Source organism: Pinus tabuliformis, chromosome 7 (assembly GCF_031772625.1).
Source record: "Pinus tabuliformis cultivar Carrire ecotype Pingquan chromosome 7, CPIR1, whole genome shotgun sequence".
NCBI lineage: Eukaryota > Viridiplantae > Streptophyta > Pinopsida > Pinales > Pinaceae > Pinus > Pinus tabuliformis.
In genome coordinates this window covers 1,651,960,198-1,651,987,289 of record NC_142293.1, presented here as the reverse complement: position 1 = coordinate 1,651,987,289, position 27,092 = coordinate 1,651,960,198, and the positions used below count along the sequence as shown (strand labels likewise).

The window sequence follows — 27,092 nt, the reverse complement described above, 5'->3', positions numbered from 1 at the left end:
TCTCCATTACTACTCGATCGTAACGTGCAACATAAATGAGAGAGGAAGCTCACTTTCAATTTGAACTCAAATGATTTTAGTGTGAAAGCACAACTTTAATTGGTGTGAAAGTGGGTTCTAAAAGGTCAACATTACACACATAACCTTACAATCATGGCCGAAGTATGCATTGACTATCTCTAAATTATTAGGCCGATATGCCTTCCTATGAAACAAGCTTTCGTCGTCCTTTTCATTCCCAGGTTAAAACCTGGCGTCCATATTTGGCGGGTATCTGTCGTGATTTCTGTTGCAACCCTCGCAGCACGCTTCAATGCGTCTTCGTTTGCTTTCAATCCTTTGCTCTGTGGCATGCCTCTCAGAGCCATTGGCCAACATCGTCATTATGAGCATCAGCATCATCGGCATGGAAATCGGGCTATACTGTTAATCCCCATAACTGTGGCATGCGGGGCACTGTTTCGTGTCAGCGCCACAACCTAGTGATTTGTTTTGTGAAAATGGAGCGCAAGAGACGGCGACTGAGAGAAACCAGTGAAGCACAGGAATCTAACAGTTCTGAGAGGATATCCTGCTCACTTGTATTTCCACTAGAATTGACTAATTAATGACATCGACATCCTCATCTTCTTCTCCTCTTCTTCGGCTGTTCTCAGTACTGTGACAACTTCATTATTTCTTTCTTTCGGAATAATCAGTACTTCTTCATCTCGGCTCGCAGTTGTTCTATACAGAGCCATGGCAGCGGCAGCTACAATGCAAGTTTCTTTGTTTCAGATCATTTACTTTCGTTCAAGAAGGCAACAACAGGGGAGTTGTTTGGCCTGAAAATGGTAAAATTTTCAAGTGACATGGGAGGGCTGGGGAAAGCCAGCCACAGGAAGATTATCGCGTCAGCATCTTCCCGCCGTACGAAAACCTGAAACCCTTCCTAAATGGCTTTTTTTCCCATCCTGTTTGCTTTTGTTTACTTACTCCTACAGTGCTACGTCTCTCTGGTTTTTTGTTTTTCAGGGGATTCATGATACATTTTCTTTTGTTTACTTACTCTTACAGTGCTACGTCTCTCTGGTTTTTTGTTTTTCATATATATATATGTGTGGTATAATAGGGTTTTCACACTGCAGTTCCTTCCCCAAAGGGTGTCATAGGGCGTTCACTATGCCTTTTCGATATTTTAATTAATTTTTTTTAGTATTGATTAATATAAGACATGTTTATAGGTAACTGTCACAAAACTGCTTCAAGTGATAATTGCCATTTTTGTTTCATGTTAAACACAAACAATGAGAGAATATAATATAAACTGTGTTTGCTTACAGGGAAAGTTGATTCCTCGTGCTTTGACATTTCCATTCGGCATCAAGGCCCTTGCTGACTATGTGCATGAGAAGGGTCTGAAGATTGGCATATATTCAGATGCAGGGTAAGCTCAGCAAGACTTTCCTATTCTTGAAAACCATAACCCATTCGGGACCTTACGTGAGCTTACCTGATCTCAGGTAAGATCCTGTTTTTCTTTCTTCCATTTGTAAAACCACTTACTGACTTGGGGTTTTGGCTTTAGGCAATACACATGTCAAAAGCAACCTGGCTCATTAGGATTTGAGGAAGAAGATGCCCGGACATTCGCTGAATGGGTATGTCAGAAATATTCTTTAGTGTGTATGAAGTTAAGATTTGGTAAATTGTGAAGAAAAATTAAATGCTACAATATCAACAATGTTGCATCAACAGGGTATCGACTATCTCAAGTATGATAACTGTTTCGATGATGGTTCAAAACCTGAAGTCAGGTGAAGTTCTTCTCCATCAGGGTTTCATCTTTGGAGTAGATTCATACTTTCAGTTGTTAGAAGGGTTTATCTTTGTATGCATAGCAGGTACCCAAGGATGAGGGATGCACTTCTTCTATAGACTGGCAATATGAAAGGGTTAGTTCTTTCAAAACAGTTACTCGATCACCAAGATCTTCAGGTAGTGTCTTCAATTTTGCAAAGTGGATTAATCTCAGTATTAGTAAATTATGAAGTTTGTGAAGGCATGTTGAAGAAATTTCGGTAGCATCTGATTGTAACTTCACATCAAATTCCATGTGTCGGAGATTCAATGGCATCTGCAAATTATGAAAACCATAATCAAATCATTTAAACTAGTACAATTGCGCTCTTAGATAAATTTAGATATGTTAAGAAACTCTGCCTAAAATAATTTTAGATATGTTATGAAACTGATGCCAATAACAAGGGGCTGAATATTTGAACGAAACATACCTGACATAGATTCAAATCTTCAGATTCATAAATGAAATGTCTTAGCTCCTTTAACTTCCAAACATCAAATGGAAGATGGGAAACTTTAGCTTGGAAGAAAACCATTTTTTCAAATGTTTTATTGCATTTTCCCTCTACTTTTGTAGAGTTTCCAAGTGCAAGAACTCTCAAAGAACTATACATTAAATCAAGTTTTGAAGCAGGTATGTGCAATGGATCTTTAGTTTCATTGAACCAGATGCCTTTGGTCTTGTGAATATCCTGCATGTCATTAATAAGTGTTATTGAATGAATTAGGCAACAATGAATGAGTTAGTGAAAAAACACAATATTGTTTGAAACAAATTTCTAATTTATTTTTCTGCCCAGGTTAATAGAAATCAGATACCTCCTGATCTAAAAACTCTTGAAGTTCACTTGCAGTAGTTATATCCGATCGCCGCAATCCCTGTGTCTTTTGGCGACCAATTTCCAGAATCACATCGTGTACCTTTGCAATCATGTTTGTATCTTTGGTGACCAGTGCTCTCTTTTCTAGCATATCTAGGGCAGACTCTCCCACAATGTTGGCAACTGTGTCCCAATCCCGTCCATTAAAGAATGAACAAATGTCAAGAAACGGGTCTTTCAACATCTCATCAAGATTATCATAGGCAAAGACATAGCACTCTATGTCCTTTCCAATTTCACCTTTCCAATTTTTTTCCTTCTCTTCCATGACTATAGAATAGGCTTTTTGTTTGTCTTCCCGACAGCTTATGAATCCTGCTACAAGGTTCAAAAGTGTCGGAATTCCACCACATATATCTACTATATGATTCAGCTGGTTTGGTTTTAGTTGCTTCTGCGTATCAAGGTCCATCTTGTTCTTTAAAAGACTCATAGCTTCTGTATTCTGAAGGCCTTTCATAGCATAAACTTTAGTCTCCACTCTGCAACCTTTGCACACTCTAACCAAATTTGCATCCCTTGCAGTGATGAGCAACCTCAACTTTTTAGCCTTGCTCATATCCTTGGGCAAAAGTTGTTCAAGTCCTTTTGAATCTAAAACATGGTCTATATAAATGAAGGCTACCTCTTTCTCTAACAGGCGGCCAATTTGTCGCTGGCCATCCTCAAATGTTCTCAGGTCTGTCATCACCTCTTCTTCGTTTCCAACCAGCAAATCCTTTAATATACATTTTTGTAACTCTATGATATTTGGAATTGATGTTCTATCATGAAACATCCTAATCATAGAATATTTACAATCTTCCCATTGTGATCGTGCAAACACAGCATTGGCAAGGGTAGTTTTTCCCATCCCACCAAACCCATGTAAGATAATTGCTACATCTTTTTGCTCACTGCCCCAGTCCAGAAGTTTAGTAACTTCTTCTAATGGATTTTCAATTCCAACTGTTTCAACAATATCAAAACATGAAGCCTGTTACAAACCCTAAAAATTAATGATCATTGAAAGAAGCAAATTATTTTAGTCATGTATCAAACTTTACCTGCATCTTCCGGATATTCTCGCTCTCTTGGTCTTGGGGAACGTACCTTCAAACAATCAATGGCATCGTAAACACATATATCCATTTGGTTCTTCATATGCGTGTACATTCTGTCTAACTTTTTCTGAAATTTATTCAGTTCTTTCTTGTTCACAGTCGTTGTGAAAAACCTGCCATACGTAGAATTCTATAAGAAACTTATCTACACTCAGCTGCTTGATAATAGGGCTCTAACAAATAGAAATTTGGCTAATTAGATTGTGGTGCAGTACTCGCCTGCGAAATTTGGAATCTTCAATTTGGGTGCAGCACATGATGGAGGCTTCCAGTATCAACTCTGTTGCTTCTTTGATTAGAGACTCCATCCCCTTTTTCAAATCATCCCGTTCTTTAAGCTGTTTCACATGTTGAGCCAATTTATTCATTTCTTCCAGAAGACAGAGACAGTCCTCTTGGTTGGCTGAAACAGTTTCAAATCTTTCCAGAATATTTGCAACCACAAGCAGACTTCCAGTAGCCCAGTTTGCTTGTCCTATTCCCTTGAGGAGACTCACAACGACTGTCTTTGCGTCAGTAGAGTGTCCAGGTGGAATAATGTCTTTCTGAAAACCACAAAGGAAATAGCTGGAGAACAACACTAGACATACAGAATAAATGGGAGAGGTAATTTACTGGACCTTTGCAAATTGTTCTTATTATCAAAGATCCATGATTTCAGATTTAAAATTACAATTTTCTTGAGCCTGCGAAGCTCAACACTGAAACATAAGTCCATATACTATGAGGCTTACACATTTTCACTTGTGGCTCAACACTGAAACATAAGTCCATATACTATGAGGCTTACACATTTTCACTTGTGGCTTGAGAGGTCTGCACCATCTGCTTACAAATCTTTGATATCACGTTCAATTTGGTTATAATTTCACTCATAGATTACAAGATTTCATACATAAGTAGTTTGTAGCTCTATTTAGGTCATGTCTTTCTAGCATAAAAGAAACATTCGTATATAAGTTTGAATTTGAATACAATTTGATACAGAAAAATTATGTAACAAAAAGATCCATTACAGCTCCAGAACAGAATTATACTTCTCATAGCTAATAAAATATGCATTTTGTTCCAAATTTTAGAAGAATTTCAGCTTTGAGAACACTTCATAAATAAGAAAAAGGAAAAAAAAAAAAAAAAAATTCACTTCTTGAAAATTTTGTCTTTAGATTATATCTATAAGATGTATTAGAGATTTTCTTTCAATATTTTAGAGCTTTTTGGGTTGTTTTTTTTTTTGGGTTTATGGAATGATCGGGATGAAATACATGAGGTATATTATCAAAAAGACAATCAAAAGTAAGATGATCACATTGTATCCATATTGTATGGAAAATTTGCCGGATTTTTACTACTTGCTAAATTTCCATACAACAAAGTCCAATATGACCGAATTTTGCTGCTATGTTTTCTTTTTTGGCTTCAACTTCCACTGAATGGTGTGAAAACCAGGGATTGAAATGCATGACCATGAATAGTATGGTGTCGGCCATTGTACATGGTGGAAGGGATTGAAATGCACTATTTATAATTCATTTTATTTGCAAATCGAAAGCAAAGATTCAGAATTTTTTTTTAGCAAGTTTGGAGAGTTTTGTACTCACTTTATGACTTGCTCTGGTCCAGTATAACATCCCGGGCAGACCAAAACAACATTTGGGCCGACTATGCAGCACCTGGTGGATGGAATGGTAACGACCTTTCTTGCTACTAAAATTTACTGTGCGATGTCTTTGAAATTTAGGTCTTTGTTTTTCTTTTTTATTTTGGGCTTTTGTTTATATTGGGTAAGATATGCTCCAATCAAATGTTTACCATCGTTTGGTCATGACTTTAGTTGCTGTTATTTCATCATGAATCAAGATAAATGCATATCAAGAAGACGCAATCACACAAATTCCCTCTCCCTACAGAGACCTAGCATGTTATGCTTTTGCCATATAGGCTCAACAACATCTAGATCAGAGAATTATTAGTAGCTTTATCTTTTTATCATACACTTCTTACTTCAACAACCGCTATAAATACCATCAACCGATTCCAGATCATTACAAGCATTATTTGAAACGTTGTATCTGACTAAAGGAAATGAAACGATTTATAAATGTTGTCCTCTGTTAATTTCTTTGGACACCTTGTATGTTTTCCCATATCTTCAGATCCGGACATGTTAGAGGTTGGGAATGGCAACATGACTGCAGATGAGGACCGCTCACATTTCAGCATTTGGGCTCTTATGAAGGTATTCAACATGCCAATGTCTTAGGTGATCATTACTGATAATTAGGAAGGCATGAACATATATTATCATCGCTTGTTTTCAAGCAGGGCTGCAAATCGACATTCAAGGGAAGCTGAAAGAGCTTATTTGCGAGGCGATCACAGCACTGCTAGGAATATTTCTCTAAAATCAAAAGAGGAACATTTGGCTGCAGATAAACTAAATGCTAAGGCAGCTGCAGAAATTCTTCAACTTAGAAATGAAAAACATAAGGACATTTGGAATTTAGATCTACATGGGCTTCATGCAGCAGAAGCTTGGAAATGATTGAATACCATACTTCTGTCCCAGTTTAAGCTTTTCACAGATGACAAGCTGGAACTAGAGAATCGACATCTCACTTTTCATATACGTTGTTCAGGTATGTCCAATCGTACTTGCCAAAACTATTATACAATTTGGAATACGGTTTTAAATTGGTTCTTCAGATTAGGTTTCAATTTAGTCTCTGAAGAATTGTTGTGGTGCTGTATTTAAAATTGCAGAGGAAGAGGCTTTCATGAATGTATTGAGGTTTATGCATCAGGGAACACTTCAACTGCCTTGTACTGCTGAGGTGTTGGATGTGTTGATTCTTGCGCTCAAGATGGATGTCACAAGATGTGTTGATTATTGCCTCAGGGAGTTGCAGTCATCAATGACAACAGACTCCGCATTGCATTATTTACAGCTCCCACAAAATATGCTTACAAATCACAGAGTGCAGTCATTAAAAGAGTCTGCAGAGAAGTTTCTTGTCGAACATTTAGGTTATATTGAAAAGTAAGTTTCTTATTGCAATGTTTTTTAATTTTTTTTTTCTAAGAAGTATCATCAGGATTAGGTTATATGAAAAGTAAGTTGCCTTTGACTTTCTAATTTCTCCTGACTTCTAGATTTTGCATTTTTTATTTTATATGATTTTTAAAAACTGGGACTCTTTTCTGTTTGTAATTTTATACCTACTGTCATTTGAAGAATTAACTATTTTATTTTTCTTATTACATAACACAATTTGTTAATAGAATTAGAGAGAAGCTATAAAATTTTAAATATAGTTTATTTATAAATTTTTTGATACAGTTTATTAATATTGTTTTATAGAATAGAATAGATGATTTAATTGGTTATTTAAGTTTTTCAGAAAATATCAATTTAACTTTGGTTAAAAAGAAAGTATTTTTTGTCACTAGATTTTTTCTAGAAAAAACTTTTATGCACAAATTCCGTGCAAATAATAGTGAATTTATTATATAACTTTTAAAAAATAAATACTATAAAATAAGATTAATTTCAAATTTGGCTAAAATTATCTTTATCCAAATTTGACAGAATTCTGAAAATTCTGAAGAGAATATATATATATATATATGAAACAAAATTTGCATTGCTGATATGACTCTCTCGTGGAAGATTTCTCATTCATCCCTGATGTACTTCAAACTAATCAATCTGTTATGTCCTGATCATGATTTTCAGGCATTCTGAAGAGCTTTTGGATCTTCCTTTGGCCGGCATCGAGGTTGTGCTGTCAAGTGATGAATTGAGAGTTCAATCAGAAGATGCACTGTATGATTTTGTCATAAGTTGGGCCAGAAAACATTATCCAAGTCCTGAACAAAGGAGAGAAATCTTGGGCAGTAACCTTTGCAAACTGATACGTTTTCCAAACATGACCACTCCCAAACTGAAAGATGTTCTTTCTTGCGATGACTTGGATAATGTGTGTGCATCAAAGGTAGTGTCAGAAGCACTTCTTTTGAAGGCAGATGCACCCCACAAAATATTGAATGAAAGGGTGTACCAGCATTTCCCTGTTACAGTGGTGGAGTTTGATGACCCTATCAAGGAATGCATGGTGTTTTGGTACATAACCAAAGATTCCTGTTCTCGGTTCTCTCCTGATGATGAGCGGCTGTATTCTCTACCTTTCTTGTTCTGTGGCGCAAATACAATCTGCAAAACTGTAGGAGGTAGCGTTCTGATAATGTCTCAGAATCTCAATTGTATCTGAGACCAATGCATTACAAGAAATACTTAAAACGTTTAATTGAAATCATTCCATAATTTACTGAAAATTTATGCGCTGTCCTTCAGACTAGTGCATGGTTACTTGCAGTTTGTACAAGTTGTCATTTTTTCAACAACACAAGATAAATTTCATTCATTTATGGGTTTCTGTTGGTGATATGCCATGCCGGAGTTCGCAGCTGGATGATGTATGTGATGGTTAACCCATTTGGGAATTAGGTTTCTGCATATCTTTATGGGTAAACTATCTTTTTAATTTATTCTTTTCATCATATATATGACTCACATGAAAATTAAATGGCATCTACTTGGCTTGGCAGTTACAAGTGAGAGCCTTCCAGTCCTCTTGTAATTCTGCATGCATGAGGTCTCATTGTATTACTATTTACCATGTTTGTTCTGTTGTATCAGTTTATTTAGTGGGACGTATCTCCTTTTTTTCATGTTGAGCTTCACGCTGTAACTAATTTCAATGAAACTGGCATGACACTGATCATGCGAATCAAGCAAAAAGCTACAACTATGAAAAATGATCCCATTTAAATTAGCTGGTGGTTGGAAATTCTTTGAACTCGAGGAGTGATGTACAAGAATCCACAGTAAGTCAGAAGAAAATGCTCCCTAAGAAAGTGCAAACGCAACTCTTAGAAAATGCCAAAGTTCAATCTAAGATAACATGAAATGAAGTAAAAAATGATACATAATAGGATAGCCACAGTGAAGTTTAGTATTGTTATCCACATGGACATTAACTAAGGGAAAAAAGGCTGACCATACTTATTGAAAAACAGAATAATACATAATATCAAGTCTTTCTCATCATCTCTTCTCTATTTCAGTGAAAGTAATATGTGAAAACCCATCAATCTTTGATGTAAGTTTCATGTCTGTTAAGCAAGTCACATGATGGTTGTTTTGTAGTTTTTCTCTATGTTAGGACAGCTTGATCATTTTCATGAGAAATGCAAGGGTGTCACTCTTCTTAGACACTGGTACCACTATCCAATTAGGAGAACTTTAGAGGTTGTAGACAATTATACGAGAGACTGTGTACAATTGGATGATCTTTGGGCGCTCAATTACTTCTTAACCAAAATTGGCAGTGAAGGTCAAGTGAACTCATAAGTTATTTTGTTTTCTCTATTCTAAAATTTGAAACTGAATTCAAAACCTTCACTGTTTTCCTGACACATTTGTTCTTCTGGGTACTGTTTTGTATGGAGGGTTCTTGCTTGAATCCCCTTTGTTATTTTATTTTTGGATGAACCTAAATAAAATCTTTCCCCATTTCTACTTTACTTTTGAGTGTGTAGAAAAAGGTGAATTGATATCCTTCAGTATCTTTCCACACACCCTAGATTCCTCAGCAGCTGCTAAAAGGTCCCTACTAATAATGTGCCACAGTTTTTGGTAGAAATCAATAGGGAAACCAACAGGCCCTATTTCCTTTGAGTACACAACTGATCTTAGTTCTTCCTGGACGAAGACCCATGTTTAGTCTGCTATCGGGATTTGAGATATCAAAAGGCTCTGTTACCAGGTTTTGGTAGTAAGATTTTGCCGCTGTCTTAATACACAGAGCTGATCTGAGTTCTTCTTTCCAGCCTTATTCTAGATGTTTTGTTTGCTTCTCTTCTCCCTTCGGTAGTTGTGTGAAAGAAAGCAGTTGTCACGGACCAGAGCTTTCCCCCTTCACGGTTCATTCATCAGACAACACCAGTAGGCTATGATATCCTCATGGTTGTGGCTTTATGGTCCTCAGATCTTTCTATTCTTTTTCCTCATGGCTAAGATCTTGTTTTTAGATATAGAGGTCCATTTTTATAGGAGATTGCTTTTGCACTCCCGCACGGCAGAACTGCATTGGGCTTGAACTTTTCTAAAAAATTAAGTTGTATTTAAAGGAATATGGTGTCCAAAAAGCATAGAACTCCAAACATCAAATCTCTTTGCTCCTTGTAGGCTTGAACCAACATCTCTTCTAGAGAAATTCAACAATTCTAATTTAATAATCCTATCGGCCTCTCTTTGTACCTTTTGGGACAATTGCTAGTTTTATTATTATCATATTTGTTACTCGGTCATGAGTTGTTGGAGAACTTCTCCGTTAATATATGGGACTCGGGTGACAACGTTACGTTATTCCCTAAAATAGGGAAGAATACACGTGGAAAAATTAACAGAGTGTTTTAAAAAACGATTGAGGATATATATTAATTTTTAAGTTACATTATTAATTATATATATATATATATATATATATATATATATATATATATATATATATATATATATATATATATATGCGCATTAGGAGGATCTCAATTTAATTAAAAATGTAAAAAATTAAACTTTAACTAAGAAAATACGTTTGAGATTTAACATTAATTTTATTTAATTAAATATCCATATATATTTATATATTTAAAATAAATCTCAAAAGTCTTAGCTAAGAATGCATATATATAAGTTTCGAAGATGCTCTATGAGTTTTCTGTGTTTATGGTGTTGCAGAGGGCACAGCAGTAGCATGATTGTGAGACTCCATGAGCCAAAGAAGCACTTTGATTCCAAGAGTTGGGGTTATCATGGGGAGGAGGCATAAACAAGATCCTTGGCTTGTCATGGGTGCTCTTGTTGTGGCATATGTTAGGTACTTTCACGTTTGGTATTGGTGCCTTTATAATGAAACTATTATAAAAAACCTTTAATGATATTATTGACTAATTAGAAAATATTAGTCCCTATAAAAATACTAGGTAATTGAATCGGTGCCTAGCTTCATCATACTCAACCCTTAGTAGAAGCAAGTATAAGGGGATGGTAAGTGGAGAGTACCATATCCTATCAACTATACTAAAGTATCAACACATCATAATTTTTCTAATTATATTAACATCATATCAATTAAAGATTACTCATAACAAGTCATGAAAGATATATTCATCAGATTACACCTCCCAAACCAAGTAAATATCTAATCAATGACTATTCCAAAAAGAGTCCACCCAACCATATAAAACACCCAATTCTAGTAAGAGGGTAGTTAGTATGCAATGCGAAGTTTAATAATTTCTAGAAAAGAGTACAACACATATTAAGGTGCAATTCATCAACAATTAGCCACCAAGGGAAACCGTAACAAGCAAGCATCCACGAAAGATGATACTTGTCAGCATTGGCTAGGGATGATTAGTGAAGAGTTAATCATCCATATATAATAATAACATTTGCTACCATAAACATCCAAATATCATGCACAACACTCACAATAATAGATTACTCCACTTTCAACTCTAATATATTTAATGTAATATCTAGAGTAAAGTTCTCCATTAAAGACTCTGACAATCCAAAAGAGACAATCAAGTTATTTAGGACTAATTTTTTTCAAAGAATAAAGAACAATTGGAAAATTTGTTGCTAGCATTACTAAACAATATATTGAATAGTTAGCATGTATCCTTCCACATGTTACAGTAATGTGCTAGAATTTGTACTAATTACATCACTTATAATAAAACCACATACATACAATATCCCTTAATAGAAAAAATTTCCAAAAAATTAATAAAAACATTTTCTTTTAAAATTAATACTTCATTTTAAATATATTTTTTCCTTTAAATTTATTTGTTAAAATTTCTATAAAATTTATAAAAAACATCTCTAAATTAAAATTAGAAATGAGTAGAAATTTGAAAAAATCCCCTTGAACCACGGTACAAAAAATATCCACAAATTAGAAATACAATTCAACCTCAACAATATTATTACTAATACAATTTTACCTTAAAAATATTCTAATACAATTTTACCGCAAAAGTATTCTAATTTTTTTTGCTAATAGGTAGGAATCTAAACATCATCCACCTTTAACTTGGACATGTTGTTAATAACCTTTCATTTGCCCTTTAGTTTTAAGAGAACAATAAAATTTTGCTATAAATATCATCTCCTCATATTATTATAGGTTAATACCAGTACCTTCTACATTAATGTATAAAAAATGGGTGGAGGGATTTTTCCACCACTCCTTGTTAACATCTTCACCCAACCCTCCATAGAGGGGATGTAAGACAACAACATTCATCATAAAAGACAAATGGAGAAAAGATTAAGGTCAAATCATTAATACGAAAATAAAATAAAGTTGTGTGATAAAGCAAGGGCGTGGAAGAAAACAATTGGAAATAGAGGACTTGTTGATGGAGGTGTTTACAATTTTTGACAGTTTGGGAATCCAATCATAAAGCTGCACCGTTGAACAAAACCAACCACACAATTGGCATTTGCATCACAATGCAGCAACGTGTATATGTACAACGACAGAAGGGCATCGTTTTTCACGTTCCAAATCTGTTTTGGGTCCACATGAGCCGAATCTGTTGAAGCAAACGCATCAAATTTATCACATGTATCCTACTGAAAAGGACAACACACTTGACGTTCCGAACACGCCTGGTGCCTGTTCATTGCGGTGGGTAGGAATATTCCTGAGAAGCTTCCAGAGGTGCCCACGCGGCATCCAAGATCCAGCGAAACTGCCTAGGAAGGGGTTTTGGAGAAGCGTTAAACGGAAGCAACCCATCTGCCCTTTAAATCCACACCATAGCACACTCATCATCAGGAATCACAGCTCAAGAATTCGTATCTGATTTAGCTCCTCTGGCTTGCAACCGATTTTCACTTTACTAAAGCACTCTAATTCGTCTCGGATTGCAGTTTGCCCAGGTGCTGTCCTTAGGGTTTGGTGGTCGTTAGGGTTTTCGTTTCAAGATTGTATTCTCCCTGCAAAGTGAGTCTGGTAATGGCGATTCCGAAGACGACGGTAACAACTGATAGGAAGTGGCTAGAAATCGCCCCTCCTCGGAGAGTATGTGTGGGAAGACGGCGGCCCTTGGAGAAAACACTGCGGCCAATCGCAGAAGAGCGCAGTCTCAGTAATGGCGAGCTCCTGGATGGCCTTTGCCCTACTTTTCCTGCTTTCAGTGGCTTCAGGGCGGAGGGCGATAATGAAAGATTTGCGTCAGCGGAGTGTTAAAGGTTTTCTCTTCCGGTCCCGTAATCTTTTTGGAAGTCTTGAAAATCAGGGAGCTGTTTATGGGAATCGATGCGTGATCTGGATAATCCCCGTAACGGACTTATTCCTCTGTAATTGGAAGTCTTGAAAGGGAGCTGTTTATGGGAATCGATGCGTGATCTGTATAATCCCTGTAACGGACTGCTGCTTCTGTAATTACCCAAATCTGTAATACATTTTTTACTCTTACGAAATTACGAAAATATGTTCAGAAATGCATGGATTGGGTAAATCTGTAATACATTTTTTACTCTTACGAAATTACGAAAATATGTTCAGAAATGCATGGATTGGGTAAATCTGTAATACATTTTTTACTCTTACGAAATTACGAAAATATGTTCAGAAATGCATGGATTTGTTTTCTGAATGGTTAGGCTCTTTTCCACTGACATCTGTATGATTGGCATTATTTGAAGATTAAATTCGGGTTTAATTATCAGGCCATAAAATTATTAATATCTTCCAGATCCACAAGTTTGTGCAACATCCATTTTGGAAATTTCGACTCATGGCTGGCCCAGCAGGGGATTTAGGCTTAAGTGTTTGTAACTGGAATGCACTTTTGGGAAATTAACCTCTTAATTTGTAGTTTTGATGCTTTCTTAAATAAGTCTAGGTTTAGCTGTACATAAAAGCTTTTTTCCAAATTTTTTTTCAGGATTATTCAACATGGTCATCTCACCTAAAATTATCATTAAATCTTCCCAACCCTAAACTAAACTAATGTCGCACATCACAAATATCGGAAAAGAAAATGAAAAAATTAAATCTCTAAACCCAAAGTCACAAACTTTTTTCAACATAGTTCCCAAACCACCAATTTTTTAATTTTAGAATTGACAAAATTATTTCCAATTAGTCTTCACAAAAGGGAAAAAATAATTTCCAAAGAAAAAATAAATAAATAACTAATAGATTAACTGGTCACAACATGAAACATAAAATGAAGAACCTTCTCATCCATTTTTTTCTAAAACATTCCTAAGTAAAAATTTCTCTTTCAAAAAAATCATAAAGAAAATGACATTGGCGAGCCAGGGATCATTTTGAACTAAATTAAACCACCATCTTAATTCAAAATTCATAAAATTCATATTTTACTGAATCAAAACATTGTATCCTAACTTTACTAAAATAACCTCACATGGTTTATTTTTAAACAACAAAAAAACATAATCTTCGTGCTATAAAATATTTTTTTCCGATGACGTCATCTCTAAATACTACTAAATTATTATCATATTTGTTCACTCATCATAATCTTCGTGCTATAAAATATTTTTTTCCGATGACGTCATCTCTAAATACTACTAAATTATTATCATATTTGTTCACGAGTCATGAGTGGGAAAACATGACCAATACATGAGAGGCAAGTTTATCCGTTAATATAGCGAAGAATATAGCTGCAGATTCAGCAGATAGAGAAACCTCTGAGATTTAGAAATAGACTCATATACATATAGTCCGAAGACTATCCTATCAGAAGTTAAAATAGGGAAATCTATATATTGTCTCAAAATGGCTCACAAAGCCCAAAATTGTCCCAAAACAGACCCAGACATATCCACATATTAATTACAAAAAACATATATATATAAATAAAAGACAGAGTATACATATCTATTCTTGGGTTACAATGTCAATGACAAACGTTTATATTATGCCGGACCTAGCATCGATGTATATATTAATGAATGATATAAAACGTATCCTTTCATGTAATAAAATTAAAACTTATTATGTTTCAACTTTACTGTGTGTTAAAATATCGATATTTAATTTGCAATATATATATATATATATATGAATTAATTAATTAATTAGATTTAACTATATGTATTTTAAATATATCATAATTTTTTATAAAATTTGATTTTTTTAATATATCATATATTGTTTTTATAAAATTTGATATTTTTAAGTAGATGTTAGTTCTCTCTTAACTAAGTTATATTAAAATTTGATAATTATCAGACAATTATGTTCAGCATTCTCTTAGCTAAGTTATATAGTAGTATTTTGGAAAAGAAGTTCAGCATATGGCTTGAAAGTGAAGATAAGCGGGTTAAAGGCCAAGCAGGTTTTAGAAGGCATCACTTAACAACAGACCACCTCGTTACGCTTAGAATCATTGTGGAGGAATGTTGCAATGATAAATCCAATCTCTTTTGTTGCTTTGTGGACTTTAGAAAGGCTTTTGATATGGTTCCTAGAAACAACCTTTGGAATAGATTAGAAGAGCTAAAGGTTCTTTTCGAGTTGAGAGCTGCAACTATTAGATTATACGAGAATGTAATTGCCAAGCTAAAAAGCAATGAGGGGTGGTCGAAAGATATTAAGTGTAATATTGGAGTTAAACAAGGTTGCCCCTCTCCCCTACCCTATTTGGCATTTACATTGACAAGCTCGAAGGTTATTTAGAGGAAGCAGGATGTGTTGGCAGGCTCTTAGCTGGGCTAGTCGTCATCCTTCTTCTCTACGCTGACGATATTGTTCTCCTCGCAAGGTGTCCACCTGAACTTGATAAGCAGCTTAGACTTCTTAAGCATTTCTGCTCTACCATGGGTATCACTGTTAACACTGACAAAACAAAAGTTATGATTATCAAATCCAAGAAGGACACTTACGTTAATTTTATATATGACAATAATAACTTGGAGGAAGTATATTCTTGCAAGTTCCTTGGAATTGATATTCATTACAATCTCAACTGGAACTATGGCATTAAGAAAAGGATTAATGGGGGGTGGAAATCTTACTTTGGTCTTGAAAATAATTGTAAAACGGCAAACATCGTAATGTGGGATAAAAAGAAGTTCCTCTTTGAAACTTTAGTCACTCCTGTTATCTTATATGGATGTGAGGTTTGGGGTTGCAGCATCTCTAGAGAATCGTGAGAAAGATTGAGCAAATCCAGAAGCGCTTTATAACATATAACCTGAAAATTAAAAGCAATACACCGTACCCTATTCTCCTTATAGAAGTAGGTCTTTCCCTTATCGAAAGCCTAGCTATGACTAGGCTTCTGTTGTACAAGCACAAACTCAATAACATAGGAGATCATAGACTTCCCAAGCTAGCTTTAAATTCCAGCCAAAACCATCTAAGGCTCAAACGATGGTGGTATAAAGACACGAGGGCCTGGATGAACCATTGGGAGATCAACAAGAACGATGCATTGCAAAACATTAATAAAATTAAAAATATTGTTATTTCTAAGTTCAAAGAAAAAATGTGGTGTGAGAAAGATTTAGCGGCTAAAATAAAATTGAGTTATTATAAGAAGGTCATCAACCCCACCCTAGAAGATCAAAAGTATCTCTGTGTTTTAGCTAGCTCAAAAAGGAAAATTAATTTAGCAAAGTTTAGAACGAACCCTCATGAGCTCCATAGTGAAACAGGGCATTGGACAGTTCCTAAAACATCATGGACAGAAAGAATTTGCCATCTCTGTGATAATAGGAACATAGAGGATGAAAACCACTTCCTCTTAGAGTGCCCCCGTACAACCACATTATATCTCAGTTTCATAAGCTTTGCCGCAACACTGACCTTCCTAGCTTTTTATAATGTCAAAATTACAGTGAGCTTGGGAGGCTTCTCTCCAAGCTTTTTGAGCATAGAAATAAAACCTTAAATCAAACTAAATTATTTGTTTCTCTAGGTCCGATAGACCAAAGTTTGGTCTCAGTGGACGTTAACCATCATCATCATCATCATCAATATCTAGTAATTTGTAAATATTTTAATTTATTTTTATTAAAGTTAATCATGTAATTTTTAACTATGTAAATAGTTTAATCCAGGATTGTATTTGTTGTTTAAATTTGAAACAATTTAAGTGTTTAAGTTTTAAAAATTAACAATTTCAACACTCTTTCTGCAAAATTTTCTGCAACTCCATTTTGTACCCTAGTAGACTTAGGATTGAATTTGTTCTCAGGTGACTCAGTTAATCACTTTGGATTCATAAAAGAATCCTCTATCCAATGACATATGAGTTTGGCATTTTTTTAATTCATATGATATTTTTCATCTAATTCTTTTTAAAGATAATGTTTATTTTTTTGAAATATTTTAAAAAGATTAGAATAAAAAATCAATATCGTAAAATATAATCAACTAATTTTTTTCAAAAAATACTGCTATATTAATTTACTATTTTCTCGATCATATTTAAATTTTAATAAAATTAATTAAAATTTATTTTTATTTAATTAAAATAATAAGATTAACTTATTTATCCCTTAATTTAAATTAAAAACTTTCCCTTAAAAAGTTAACTGCACCGCGACCCCAAAAAGTTGGCTTTTGGATTAAATATCCATGTAATTAATGTCAAGGGATTTTAATCCAATGATGAATAAAATTAAAGAGATCTCCATTACTACTCTATCGTAACGTGCAACAGAAATGAGAGAGGAAGCTCAACTTCAATTTGAAACTCAAATGTGAAAGCGCGACTTTAATTAGTGTGAAAGTGGGTCCTAAAAGGTCAACGTCACACACAGCACCTTACAATCATGCCCGAATTGTGGATTGCCTATCTCTAAATTATTTTAATTATTATAATATTTGTTACTCAGTCATGAACGTGTATCTGTAGAACGACAGATGCGCATCGTTTTTCACGTTCCAAAGCCCGTTTTGGGTCCACCTGACCCCAATCTGTTGAAGCAATCACATCAAATTTATCAAAAATATCCTACTGAAAAGGACAACACACTTGACGTTCGAAACACGCGTAGTGCCTAATCGTTGCGGTTGGCAGGAATATTCCTAAGAAGCTTCTAGAGGTGCCCACGCGGCATCGAAGATCCGGCGAAACTGCGGAGGAAGGAGTTTTGGATACGCGTTAAACGGAACCAACCCATCCGCCCTTTAAATCCACACCATAACATACTCATCATCAGGAATTCGTATCTGATTTAGCTCCTCTGGCTTGCAACCGATTTTCACTTTACTAAAGCACTCTAATGCGTCTCGGATTGCAGTTTGCCCAGCTGCTGTCCTTAGGGCTTGGTAGTTATTAGGGTTTTCGTTTCAAAATTGTTTTCTCCATTCAAAGTGAGTGTCTGGTAATGGCGATTCAGAAGACGACTGTAACAACTGATAAGAAGTGGCTAGAAATTGCCCCTCCGCGGAGAGTATGTGTGGGAAGACGGCGGCCTTTGGAGAAAACACTGCGGCCAATCGCAGAAGAGTGCAGTCTCAGTAATGGCGAGCTGATGGATGGCCTTCGCCCTACTTTTCCTGCGGTCAGTGGCTTCAAGGCGGAGGGCGATAATGAAAGATTTCCGTCAGCAGAGTGTTAAAGTTTTTCTTCTACAGGTCCCGAAATCCTTTTGGAAGTCTTGAAAATCAAGGAGCTGTTTGTGGGAATCGATGCGTGATCTGGATAATCCGTCTGTAACGGCCTTATTCTGCTGTAATTACCCAAACTTGTAACATATTTTTTACTCTTACGAAATTACGAAAATATATTCAGAAATACGTGGAATTGTGTTCTGAATGGGTTAGGCTCATTTCCGCTGACATCTATATGATTGGCATTATTTGGAGACTAAATTGGGGTTTAATTATGAAGCCATTAAATTACTAATATCTTCTGGATCAACAATTTTGTGCAACATCCATGGTGGAAATTTCAACCCATCGCTGGCTGTGTTTCAGGCGCAACAGAGGATTTCAACTTTGATGCCAATTTACAGTTTTTCTTTTTTTTTCCTGCGAAAAATATATATGAAATTTAAATCCAAGTAAACGCCCATGTCATTTTGATAACGTTTCTGTATAGTATTTTTGAGCACCGTGGTACATCTCTGGCTTCAATATGTGTTATAATACACAAATTAGAGGCAAACTTTACAACAATCTATTTTATGGTCTATTGGTTGTCTTCTGATATTTGTAACAGATATTAGAATCTAAATTTTTGTTGTGTCGAGGGCATGATCTCTAAATGAGACCTGGCGACGGTAATGTCTCTCTACCTCAACATGGCCCACAATGTTTGGAGCCACTTTTCCTATAACGTGTAAAAGCTATTTGACTTAATTATGGATGATCTTTTAAACAACTGAAATAAATGTAATAAATGTATTATGGATTATTTTTTATAAAATGTATATTTATATCCCTAACGCATGAGATCCAGGTCAAAAGGAATAAGGTAGATCCATGTTTCAGGTATAAGGTAGATCCATGTTTCAGGTAAAGAGGGATTATTTGACTTAATTATGGATTATCTTTTAAACAACTGAAATAAATGTATTATGGATTATTTTTTATAAAAAGTATATTTATATTCCTAACAAAGGGAGATCCAGGTCAAAAGGAATAAGGTAGATCCATGTTTCAGGTAAAGAGGGATTATGGGAAAGGATTAATAGGAATTTTATGCGAAAGGATTAATAGGAAATTTACAAAAGTATATTTTTTATTTTAAAATATTATGACATAATGAAGTTATTGCACTTTTTTTTTTTTTTTATGGATAGTTCAGTGGTTTGTGTCTTAAATAAATTTATAAAAATATTATGATGTAATGAAAATATTTCTATTTTTTTTCCATATTGCGCTCGGCTCTGTTCTGCGTGGTCCGCCCCTGTGGATCCGCCCTGCCTCGGCCCATCCTTGGTGGCTGTGCGTGGGTGCTCTTGCCCTGCGCTTGCCCACCCCTCTCTCTCCTTCCCGCTGCGGTTAGAGCTGTGCGTTTGCCCGCCCTTCTCTCCCCTTTTCCAGCTGCGGTTAGAGCTGGCTCCCCATGGAAGATCCGGACCCTCCCCCGGGATCTTCCTCCTCCCCTCCCCCTCCCTCTGCAGCTGAGGCCTTCAGATCCTTGTTGGCCTCGCTCCCCAAGAAGAAAGCAGTGGAAGCCGCAAAGTTCGTCAAAAGGCTCGATGACATCCCTGAAATCGCCCTTCCTCCCGAAGGTCCAATCCAAGTAGCCCTTTCGTTGTCGGAACGTGCCCTAGTGGGTCAGTTTACAGGTCTCTGGCCCTCTCCTAAATCAACAGAGAGCTGGGTCTCCAGAAACTGGGCTCCGTTGATCCAGGGCAAGGTTACTTCTTATTTTCTTGGAAGAGGATACTTTCTTTTCGAATTCTCAGAAAAAGAAGACAAAGATCTCATTTTCAGAAATGGACCATATTTCATGGGACCTCAAGGGTTATACCTGAACAAATGGACGCCAGATTTCGATCCGGCAATGGACGTGCCTTCAGCAGTCCCAGTTTGGGTAAGACTCCCCAATCTTCCGGTCCATTGCTGGAACTGGGATTCCCTAAAGCACATCGGGAACACCCTCGGGAAATTCATTGATACGGCCAACAATAGAGACCAGTATGACTGTGCCAGAATCTGCGTGGAGGTGGATCTGGAGGTTGGTCTTCCTGAAGCTGTCAAAATAAGGGTGGGTCCGTGGACACATATCCAGAAGCTTGACTACGAGCAGCTGCCATTCAAATGTCGGAAGTGCCAAGTCTATGGACATTTCGCCAGAGACTGCCCGGCCAAAGGGGCTGAAGATAAAGGGAAAGAGGAAGGATGGAACCAGGTGAAGAGATCCAGAACTACCTCCAGGAAGGCCGCTAATGCTAACATCAGAACACCCCAAACAGCGCCTGCTCAGAAGCAACCCATGGAAAGTCAAGGAAACAGATATGAGATCCTGGGATCAGAAACCATAGTTTCCCAGGATGCTGAAATCCCGAAAGAAGTCTCCCCGACTAAATCTAAAAGTGAACCAGAGATTCCCAAAGAAAAGACATCTGAAGACGAGGAGGAAACCCATGAATCCGACGAGTCGGAGGAAGAAGGGGAAATAGGGGAATCACAATCCACCCCCAGAAGATCTACAAGAGGCCGAATGTCTTCAAAAGAAAAAAGGGAACAAGAAACATACAAAGACAAGCTCCAGGGCAGCCAGCCTACGCTCGAGAAACTCCTATCAAAAACTCCGAAGACGAAGAAGGCCCCAATCCAGAGCTCCAAAGGAGCTCTCCACAACAAAAATAAGTAATGAAGATTGTCTCCTGGAACTGTAGGGGTATGGGATCCAAATTCAAGGAAGAGGCGATGAGAAGTCTGATAAGGCAGGAATCCCCAGACATCCTCCTCATCCAGGAGACTAAGATGGAGGAATCATCCTTCCTCCAAGCAAGTAGAAAGTTTTGGAAAAAAGATGGCGCGCATGCAACCTCGGCTCGAGGAGCTTCAGGAGGACTTGGGTCGCTCTGGAATCCTCATAAGTTCTCCCTCATCTATAAAACCCTAAATACTCATTGGATATTGTTAAAGTTGCATCATCTAGAATCTAATACAATTATGAGTCTAGTCAATGTATATGCTCCAAATAATGCAGGTGAAAAAAAATTATGTTGGGACTCCATAAAAAATTTGGCAGACCGGGAAGACTTGGAGAACATCATCATTGCAGGAGACTTCAATCTCACCCTCCTGCCATCAGAAAAGAGAGGAGGCAGTATTGTCAGGGATCCAGCAAGAGAAACAGTAGAGGATCTCATGCAAGGCTGGGACCTGATCGATATTAAGCCAACCATCGGCAAGTTCACATGGTCAAACAAAAGGGCTGGGCCGGGACACATAGCGGCAAGATTGGACCGCTTCCTGGTTCAAAGCTCCTTCCTACTCATTGGGTTGGAAGCTAGATCGCGCATCCTGCACAACAGTACATCAGACCACAAACCAATCAGCCTGGAGTTACTGACTCCTCCGGATCTGGGGCCTATTCCATTCAGATTCTGCTCTCTCTGGATCAAGGAGGCAGACTTCATGGATAAGGTCAGAGAATGCTGGAAAAGCCCAGTCAAGGGCTCTGCCTTCTTTGTATGGGAAGAAAAACTCAGAAGAGTGAAAGCCATGCTAAAAAATTGGGCCAGGACCTTGCCCAATCCAGCTGAGGAAAGGAAAAAAACTCACTCAGATCTGGAACGGCATCACCTCCAGCTAGAAACAGCTGATATTTCAAATGAAGACCTGGAAAAGGAGGCCAAGCTTCAGCAAAACTTTCATAAAGCATGCCTGGCCGAAGAAGAGTATTGGAGACTCAAATCTAGAAGTCTTTGGCTTAAATCCGGAGACAGGAATACCTCCTTTTTTCACAAGCAGGCTCAAGCTAGGAAAGGCCGGAACTCTATCAAAGAAATAAAAGAAGAAAGCAGTGTTTTAAGGGACTTTGCTAGCATAAAAAAAGCAGCCTCTGAGCATTTTGAGAATCTGTACAGAGAGGATATCAGAGCAGATCATAATCTCAGCCTCTTAGATGCTGTTCCTAAGATCATCTCACCCAAAATCAATCAGGCTCTGGAAGGCATAATCACACCCAAAGAAGTCAAGGAGGCTCTATTCGCCATGGATCCGGATAAAGCCCCGGGCCCGGACGGTTTCACCCCTAGATTCTTACAAACATGTTGGCAGATTATTGAGAAGGAATTCATCAAAATGATCCAGAAATCACAGAACTGTCAGAAGATTGGAGGCTGCACTAATTCGGCATTCCTAGCTCTCATCCCTAAGGAAAAGGGGGCAAACACCTTCAGCAGATTCCGCCCAATTTCTCTATGCAACATCGGGTACAAAGTGATCACCAAAGTGATAGCAAACAGGCTGAAAAGATTCCTCCCCAAAATCATTCCGGACAATCAAGGGGGATTCATCAAAGGCAGACAGCTAGTAGACAATTTCGTGCTGGTCCAGGAGGCAATCCATTCCAGTCAGCATCGTAAGGAAAGAGGTATGGTCATCAAACTCGACCTATCGAATGCATTTGATCGTGTTAATCATAAATTTTTGTTTGATGTAATGCTTAAAATGGGATTTGGGCAAAGCTTTATAAAGTGGATAAAAGCCTGTATTGCGGAGCCCTGGATTGCTCCTCTAGTGAATGGAAGGGCCGCTGAATTTTTCAAAGCTACTAGAGGGCTGAGGCAGGGGTGCCCTCTTTCACCCCTCCTCTTTGTCATTCAAGCCTCTGTTCTTAGTTTTTATCTGAACAAAAAGCAGCAGGATCATGTTATTAACGGATTGTGCATTGCAAGAGGAGTGAAGCGCATCAATCATGCACTCTTCGCTGACGATACTCTTCTCCTGGGAGCTGCAACTCTTCAATCAGCCATCAAATTCAAAGCAGTATTGGATGACTTCTGTCGAATCTCAGGCAGTGAGCTAAACAAGGGGAAATGCCAGATCTTTTGTTGGAATACTCCTGCTTCCACTGCATCCTCCATAGCTAGATGTTTGGGATTTTCTGCCTCCAATAGTTGGTCCTCTTTCAAGTATCTTGGGCTGCCAGTCTTCAACAAGAAAGTGACAAGCAAAGACTGGAATCCCCTCATAGATAAATTCAAATCGAAGATGAATTCCTGGGGTTCCTCTTGGCTTAACATCGCTGGCAAAGCTGTGCTCATCAAAGCGGTCCTCAACAGCCTTCCGATCTTCAGATTTGTGGTCCTTCTGGCTCCAGTGGGAACTATAAAAAAAATGGATGAATTAATCAGGGTATTTTTTTGGAGAGGAGGCAAGCATAATGACAAGAAATTCTCTCTAATCAACTGGGATACAGTCACAAAACCTTATCTTGAAGGAGGATTAAATCTCAAAGATCTGTTTGCCAAAAACCTTGCTATGGGAGCCAAACTAGCATGGAAAATTATCGCCCCGAATCCTAGCTGGGCTCAGATTGCACTTTGGAAAAAGTATTTTAGAGGCCCAAGGCTCCGGTGCTTAGACCACCCCAAAGAATCAACCAGATCGCATCTCAGCATTCTCCTTAGCAAAATCGCGCCGATGATTAACAGCTGTGCCCATTGGATTCCCGGTAATGGTAAGAAAACGCAGGTTTGGAAGGACAAAATAATGAATCGCCCCCCTTTGGTAGACGCAGGCAATTTTACAGCGCTCAGAAATTGGATGGAGGCAGCGCACATACACACGCTGTGGGATCTGTCAGAATGGACAGAGAATTACTGGACGGGCTGGAAGCGGTTGCCAGTGCCCAGCGATCTGGAAAATGAATGGACTAACTTCAAAGCTCATCTCCATGGATTGGCTCCCCTCCACGCCAACAGAAAGGATGCAAGAGGCTGGGAAAACAGTCGCTCTGGTTACACAGTCAAACAGGGTTACTACAAGTTCTTAGAGCGTCCAAACGTCCCTCCCAACCCAGCTCCCTGGGCAGGGATATGGAATTTCCCGTCCATACCAAAAATCGACCATTTTTGCTGGATTGTTAGCCACCAAAAAATTCTTACCGAGGACAGACTTCAAATCAGAGGATTTAAGGGACCATCCAGATGTGTCATGTGTAAATCAAATTTTGAAACCGCTCTCCATATAATGATCGAGTGTAATTTCACTAAATCTGTTTGGCAAGATCTGCTGGACAATTGGCATCTTGATTTTAATTTCCCCACTTCAGTTCAAGAGCTGTTTGCAGGTTGGATGGACAGATACCCAGGTGCTCAACCAAAGAACAAAAAGATCAGAGCAGCATGGAGCGCTTTGCCAAAATTCACTAGTTGGCAGATCTGGCTAGAAAGGAACAGGAGGATTTTTCGAGACAAAGCTCAGGATCACAGAATAGTAGCTAATACAGTGAAGTCCCAACTAAGTGAGTGGTTGGAAGGCATAGATGACGATTCAAACCTCAGCCAACAGGACAGAGAGCTGGGAACAGCCTTCAAGATTAACTTCCATAAACCAAGAAGGCCACCTCCAGAACTGGAAGTTTGGCAAATCAGAAAAACTGAGATTGAATTCCAGGAATGGCTGTCCAATCAATTAATTCCTTCTCTCTTTTTTGATGGAGCAGCTAAAGGGAATCCTGGGAAAGCTGGGGCAGGTGGTCACATTATCATGCCAGGCAATATTTCTTCTCATAACTTTGCCTGGGGGCTTGGTCATACATCAAGCATGCAAGCCGAGGCTCTTGCCCTCTTGCAAGGGGTAATCTTCCTCAAGGAGCTGGGAATTCGGGAAGCAAACATTCTCGGTGATTCCCAAGTTATTATAAGAGCTGTGGTGACCAACTCCAACCCCTCTGATCTGCATCTAGCAAGGCTTCTCTACAGAATCAAAAGTATCTCGAAATCGCTTCGCTTGACATACTTTCATGTCTTAAGAGCAAACAACAAAGCAGCAGACGCCCAAGCAAATATTGCTGCCCACCTAGAAGCTGGAACCGTCCTCAGAAACGAAGATTCTCTGTGGTCTCGTATCCCATGAAAAAATATGTTTTACTGTTTATTATTAAATCAGTTTGTCTGCATTTTCCATCTAGGACAATTAGCATTCAAAGTTTATTTTGAAAAATGTAAAAAGAGGAAAAAGGTAAGAGAAAATGCCATTCCCCTTCTGGCAGAACAGCATGTTGGAAAGCGCTCCTCATTTTGTAACAGAATTTGTGGCCATTGGCCAAGCAGATAATGAAACACCATAACCGTTCTTGTTAAAAAAAAAAAGAAAATATTTCTATTTTTTTTAATGGATAGTTTTTTGGTTTGTGTTTTAAATAAATTTATTTATCAAATAATATTTATATTTATTATTTCAGTTTTTAAAATTTAATCATATTGATATTTATTATATTTAATTTTAAATATTTGGATTTCATACTTTAATTTATGGAGTTACATATTATTATTTAAGTTAGAATTAATTGATTAATAAATATTTGGATTTCATAATTTAAGTTAGAATTAATTGATTAATAAATATTTGGATTTCATACTTTAATTTATGGAGTTACATATTATTATTTAAGTTAGAATTAATTGATTATTATTAATGTTACATAACATTTTTTATTAAATTTAATATATTTAACTATTATTTAAGTTAGAAGTAATGGGTTATTATTAATGTTATATAACATTTTTTATTAAATTTAATATATTTAAACTTATTGTTAATAAAACTATATAAATTAAATGATTAGTAAATGACAATAGACAACATTTTATAGTAGATACTAAGATTCATACATCTAGCATTATCAAGATTAAAACTCGGTTATATATTGAACTCGGTCTCGGTCTCGGAAGATATATAATTTCATAAAAACAGTCTTGGCATATATAAACTCTCGCTGTATATATCGCTGCTCCGGTGATCGAAGGGTTCTCGGGTGCATATAAACAGAACACGGTTATATTGAACTCGGTTCGGTGAACTCGAAGGGTTCTCGCGTGCATATAAACAGAACACGGTTCGGTTCGGTGATCGAAGGGTTCTCGCGTGCATATAAACAGAACACGGTTCGGTTCGGTGATCGAAGGGTTCTCGCGTGCATATAAACAGAACACGGCTATCAACGTGGGAACTCGGTGCATATAAACAGAACTCGGTCTCGGTTATATATTGATATATAAACAGAAGGGTCTCGGTTATATATTGAACTCGGTCTCGGTGCATATATAAACAGAAGCATGTATGATTGGAACTCGGTCTCGGTTATATATTGAACTCGGTCTCGGTCTCGGAAGATATATAATTTCATAAAAACAGTCTTGGCATATATAAACTCTCGCTGTATATATCGCTGCTCCGGTTCGCAGCGGTCTCAGAAGATATATAATCAGTCTTGTCTCGGGGATATACAAAGCAGTCTCTTGGCTTTAAAGCTCGCAATCCAAAGCTTGGAGATCTTGGCTCTCACATCAGGTTCGGATATCAGGTGCACACATTCCTTACCTTTTTCTTTTTAATACATATTTGCTCATATAATGTCAAGTATGAATACTTCACCACAGTTACCAAAGATTACCAAGGGCAGACCTAGCACAGTTACTCTACAAGGCCTCTATGAGTATATAGAGTCTTTAGAGAAACGCAGAGAAGAAAGAGAAGCCAAGTTACAAAAAGAGTTA

The 27,092-nt window shown here is 37.2% G+C and overlaps 5 protein-coding genes across 11 annotated transcripts; 4 read left to right on the top strand and 1 right to left on the bottom strand.

Annotated features, from left to right (window-relative positions):
• The first annotated feature begins 488 nt into the window (after positions 1-488).
• Positions 489-10,098, top strand: LOC149254772 (BTB/POZ domain-containing protein POB1-like). 7 transcript variants are annotated; one of them, XM_089460221.1, is made up of 10 exons: positions 489-909; positions 1,323-1,426; positions 1,568-1,640; positions 1,738-1,796; positions 1,884-1,977; positions 4,027-4,432; positions 5,983-6,065; positions 6,152-6,465; positions 6,590-6,866; positions 7,563-10,098. In XM_089460221.1, exons 9-10 carry the CDS (start codon positions 6,604-6,606, stop codon positions 8,095-8,097), a joined length of 798 nt encoding a protein of 265 aa, XP_089316347.1. In that variant the 5' UTR covers positions 489-909; positions 1,323-1,426; positions 1,568-1,640; positions 1,738-1,796; positions 1,884-1,977; positions 4,027-4,432; positions 5,983-6,065; positions 6,152-6,465; positions 6,590-6,603; the 3' UTR covers positions 8,098-10,098. The 7 variants fall into 7 exon arrangements, with proteins under 7 accessions (XP_089316347.1, XP_089316349.1, XP_089316346.1 ...); XM_089460223.1 differs by lacking the exon at positions 4,027-4,432 and having other exon boundaries at positions 1,884-1,934; XM_089460220.1 differs by lacking the exon at positions 4,027-4,432.
• Positions 1,991-3,992, bottom strand: LOC149254773 (disease resistance protein RUN1-like). The gene is made up of 2 exons (XM_089460219.1): positions 2,662-3,992; positions 1,991-2,534 (listed from the first exon to the last, which is right to left on the bottom strand). The coding sequence occupies exons 1-2, from the start codon at positions 3,574-3,576 to the stop codon at positions 2,223-2,225; spliced, it is 1,227 nt and encodes a 408-aa protein (XP_089316345.1). The 5' UTR covers positions 3,577-3,992; the 3' UTR covers positions 1,991-2,222.
• A 2,624-nt stretch (positions 10,099-12,722) lies between the features above and the next one.
• LOC149254771 (uncharacterized) lies at positions 12,723-13,412 on the top strand. The gene has a single exon (XM_089457101.1). The coding sequence runs from the start codon at positions 12,925-12,927 to the stop codon at positions 13,156-13,158; it is 234 nt and encodes a 77-aa protein (XP_089313227.1). The 5' UTR covers positions 12,723-12,924; the 3' UTR covers positions 13,159-13,412.
• Positions 13,413-18,105: 4,693 nt separating this feature from the next.
• Positions 18,106-18,771, top strand: LOC149254770 (uncharacterized). Its single transcript, XM_089457100.1, has one exon. The coding sequence runs from the start codon at positions 18,285-18,287 to the stop codon at positions 18,516-18,518; it is 234 nt and encodes a 77-aa protein (XP_089313226.1). The 5' UTR covers positions 18,106-18,284; the 3' UTR covers positions 18,519-18,771.
• Positions 18,772-19,969: 1,198 nt separating this feature from the next.
• LOC149254769 (uncharacterized) lies at positions 19,970-26,519 on the top strand. Its single transcript, XM_089454832.1, has 4 exons — positions 19,970-20,261; positions 20,373-21,009; positions 21,252-25,438; positions 26,365-26,519. Exons 1-4 carry the CDS (start codon positions 19,970-19,972, stop codon positions 26,517-26,519), a joined length of 5,271 nt encoding a protein of 1,756 aa, XP_089310958.1.
• Positions 26,520-27,092: the final 573 nt, after the last annotated feature.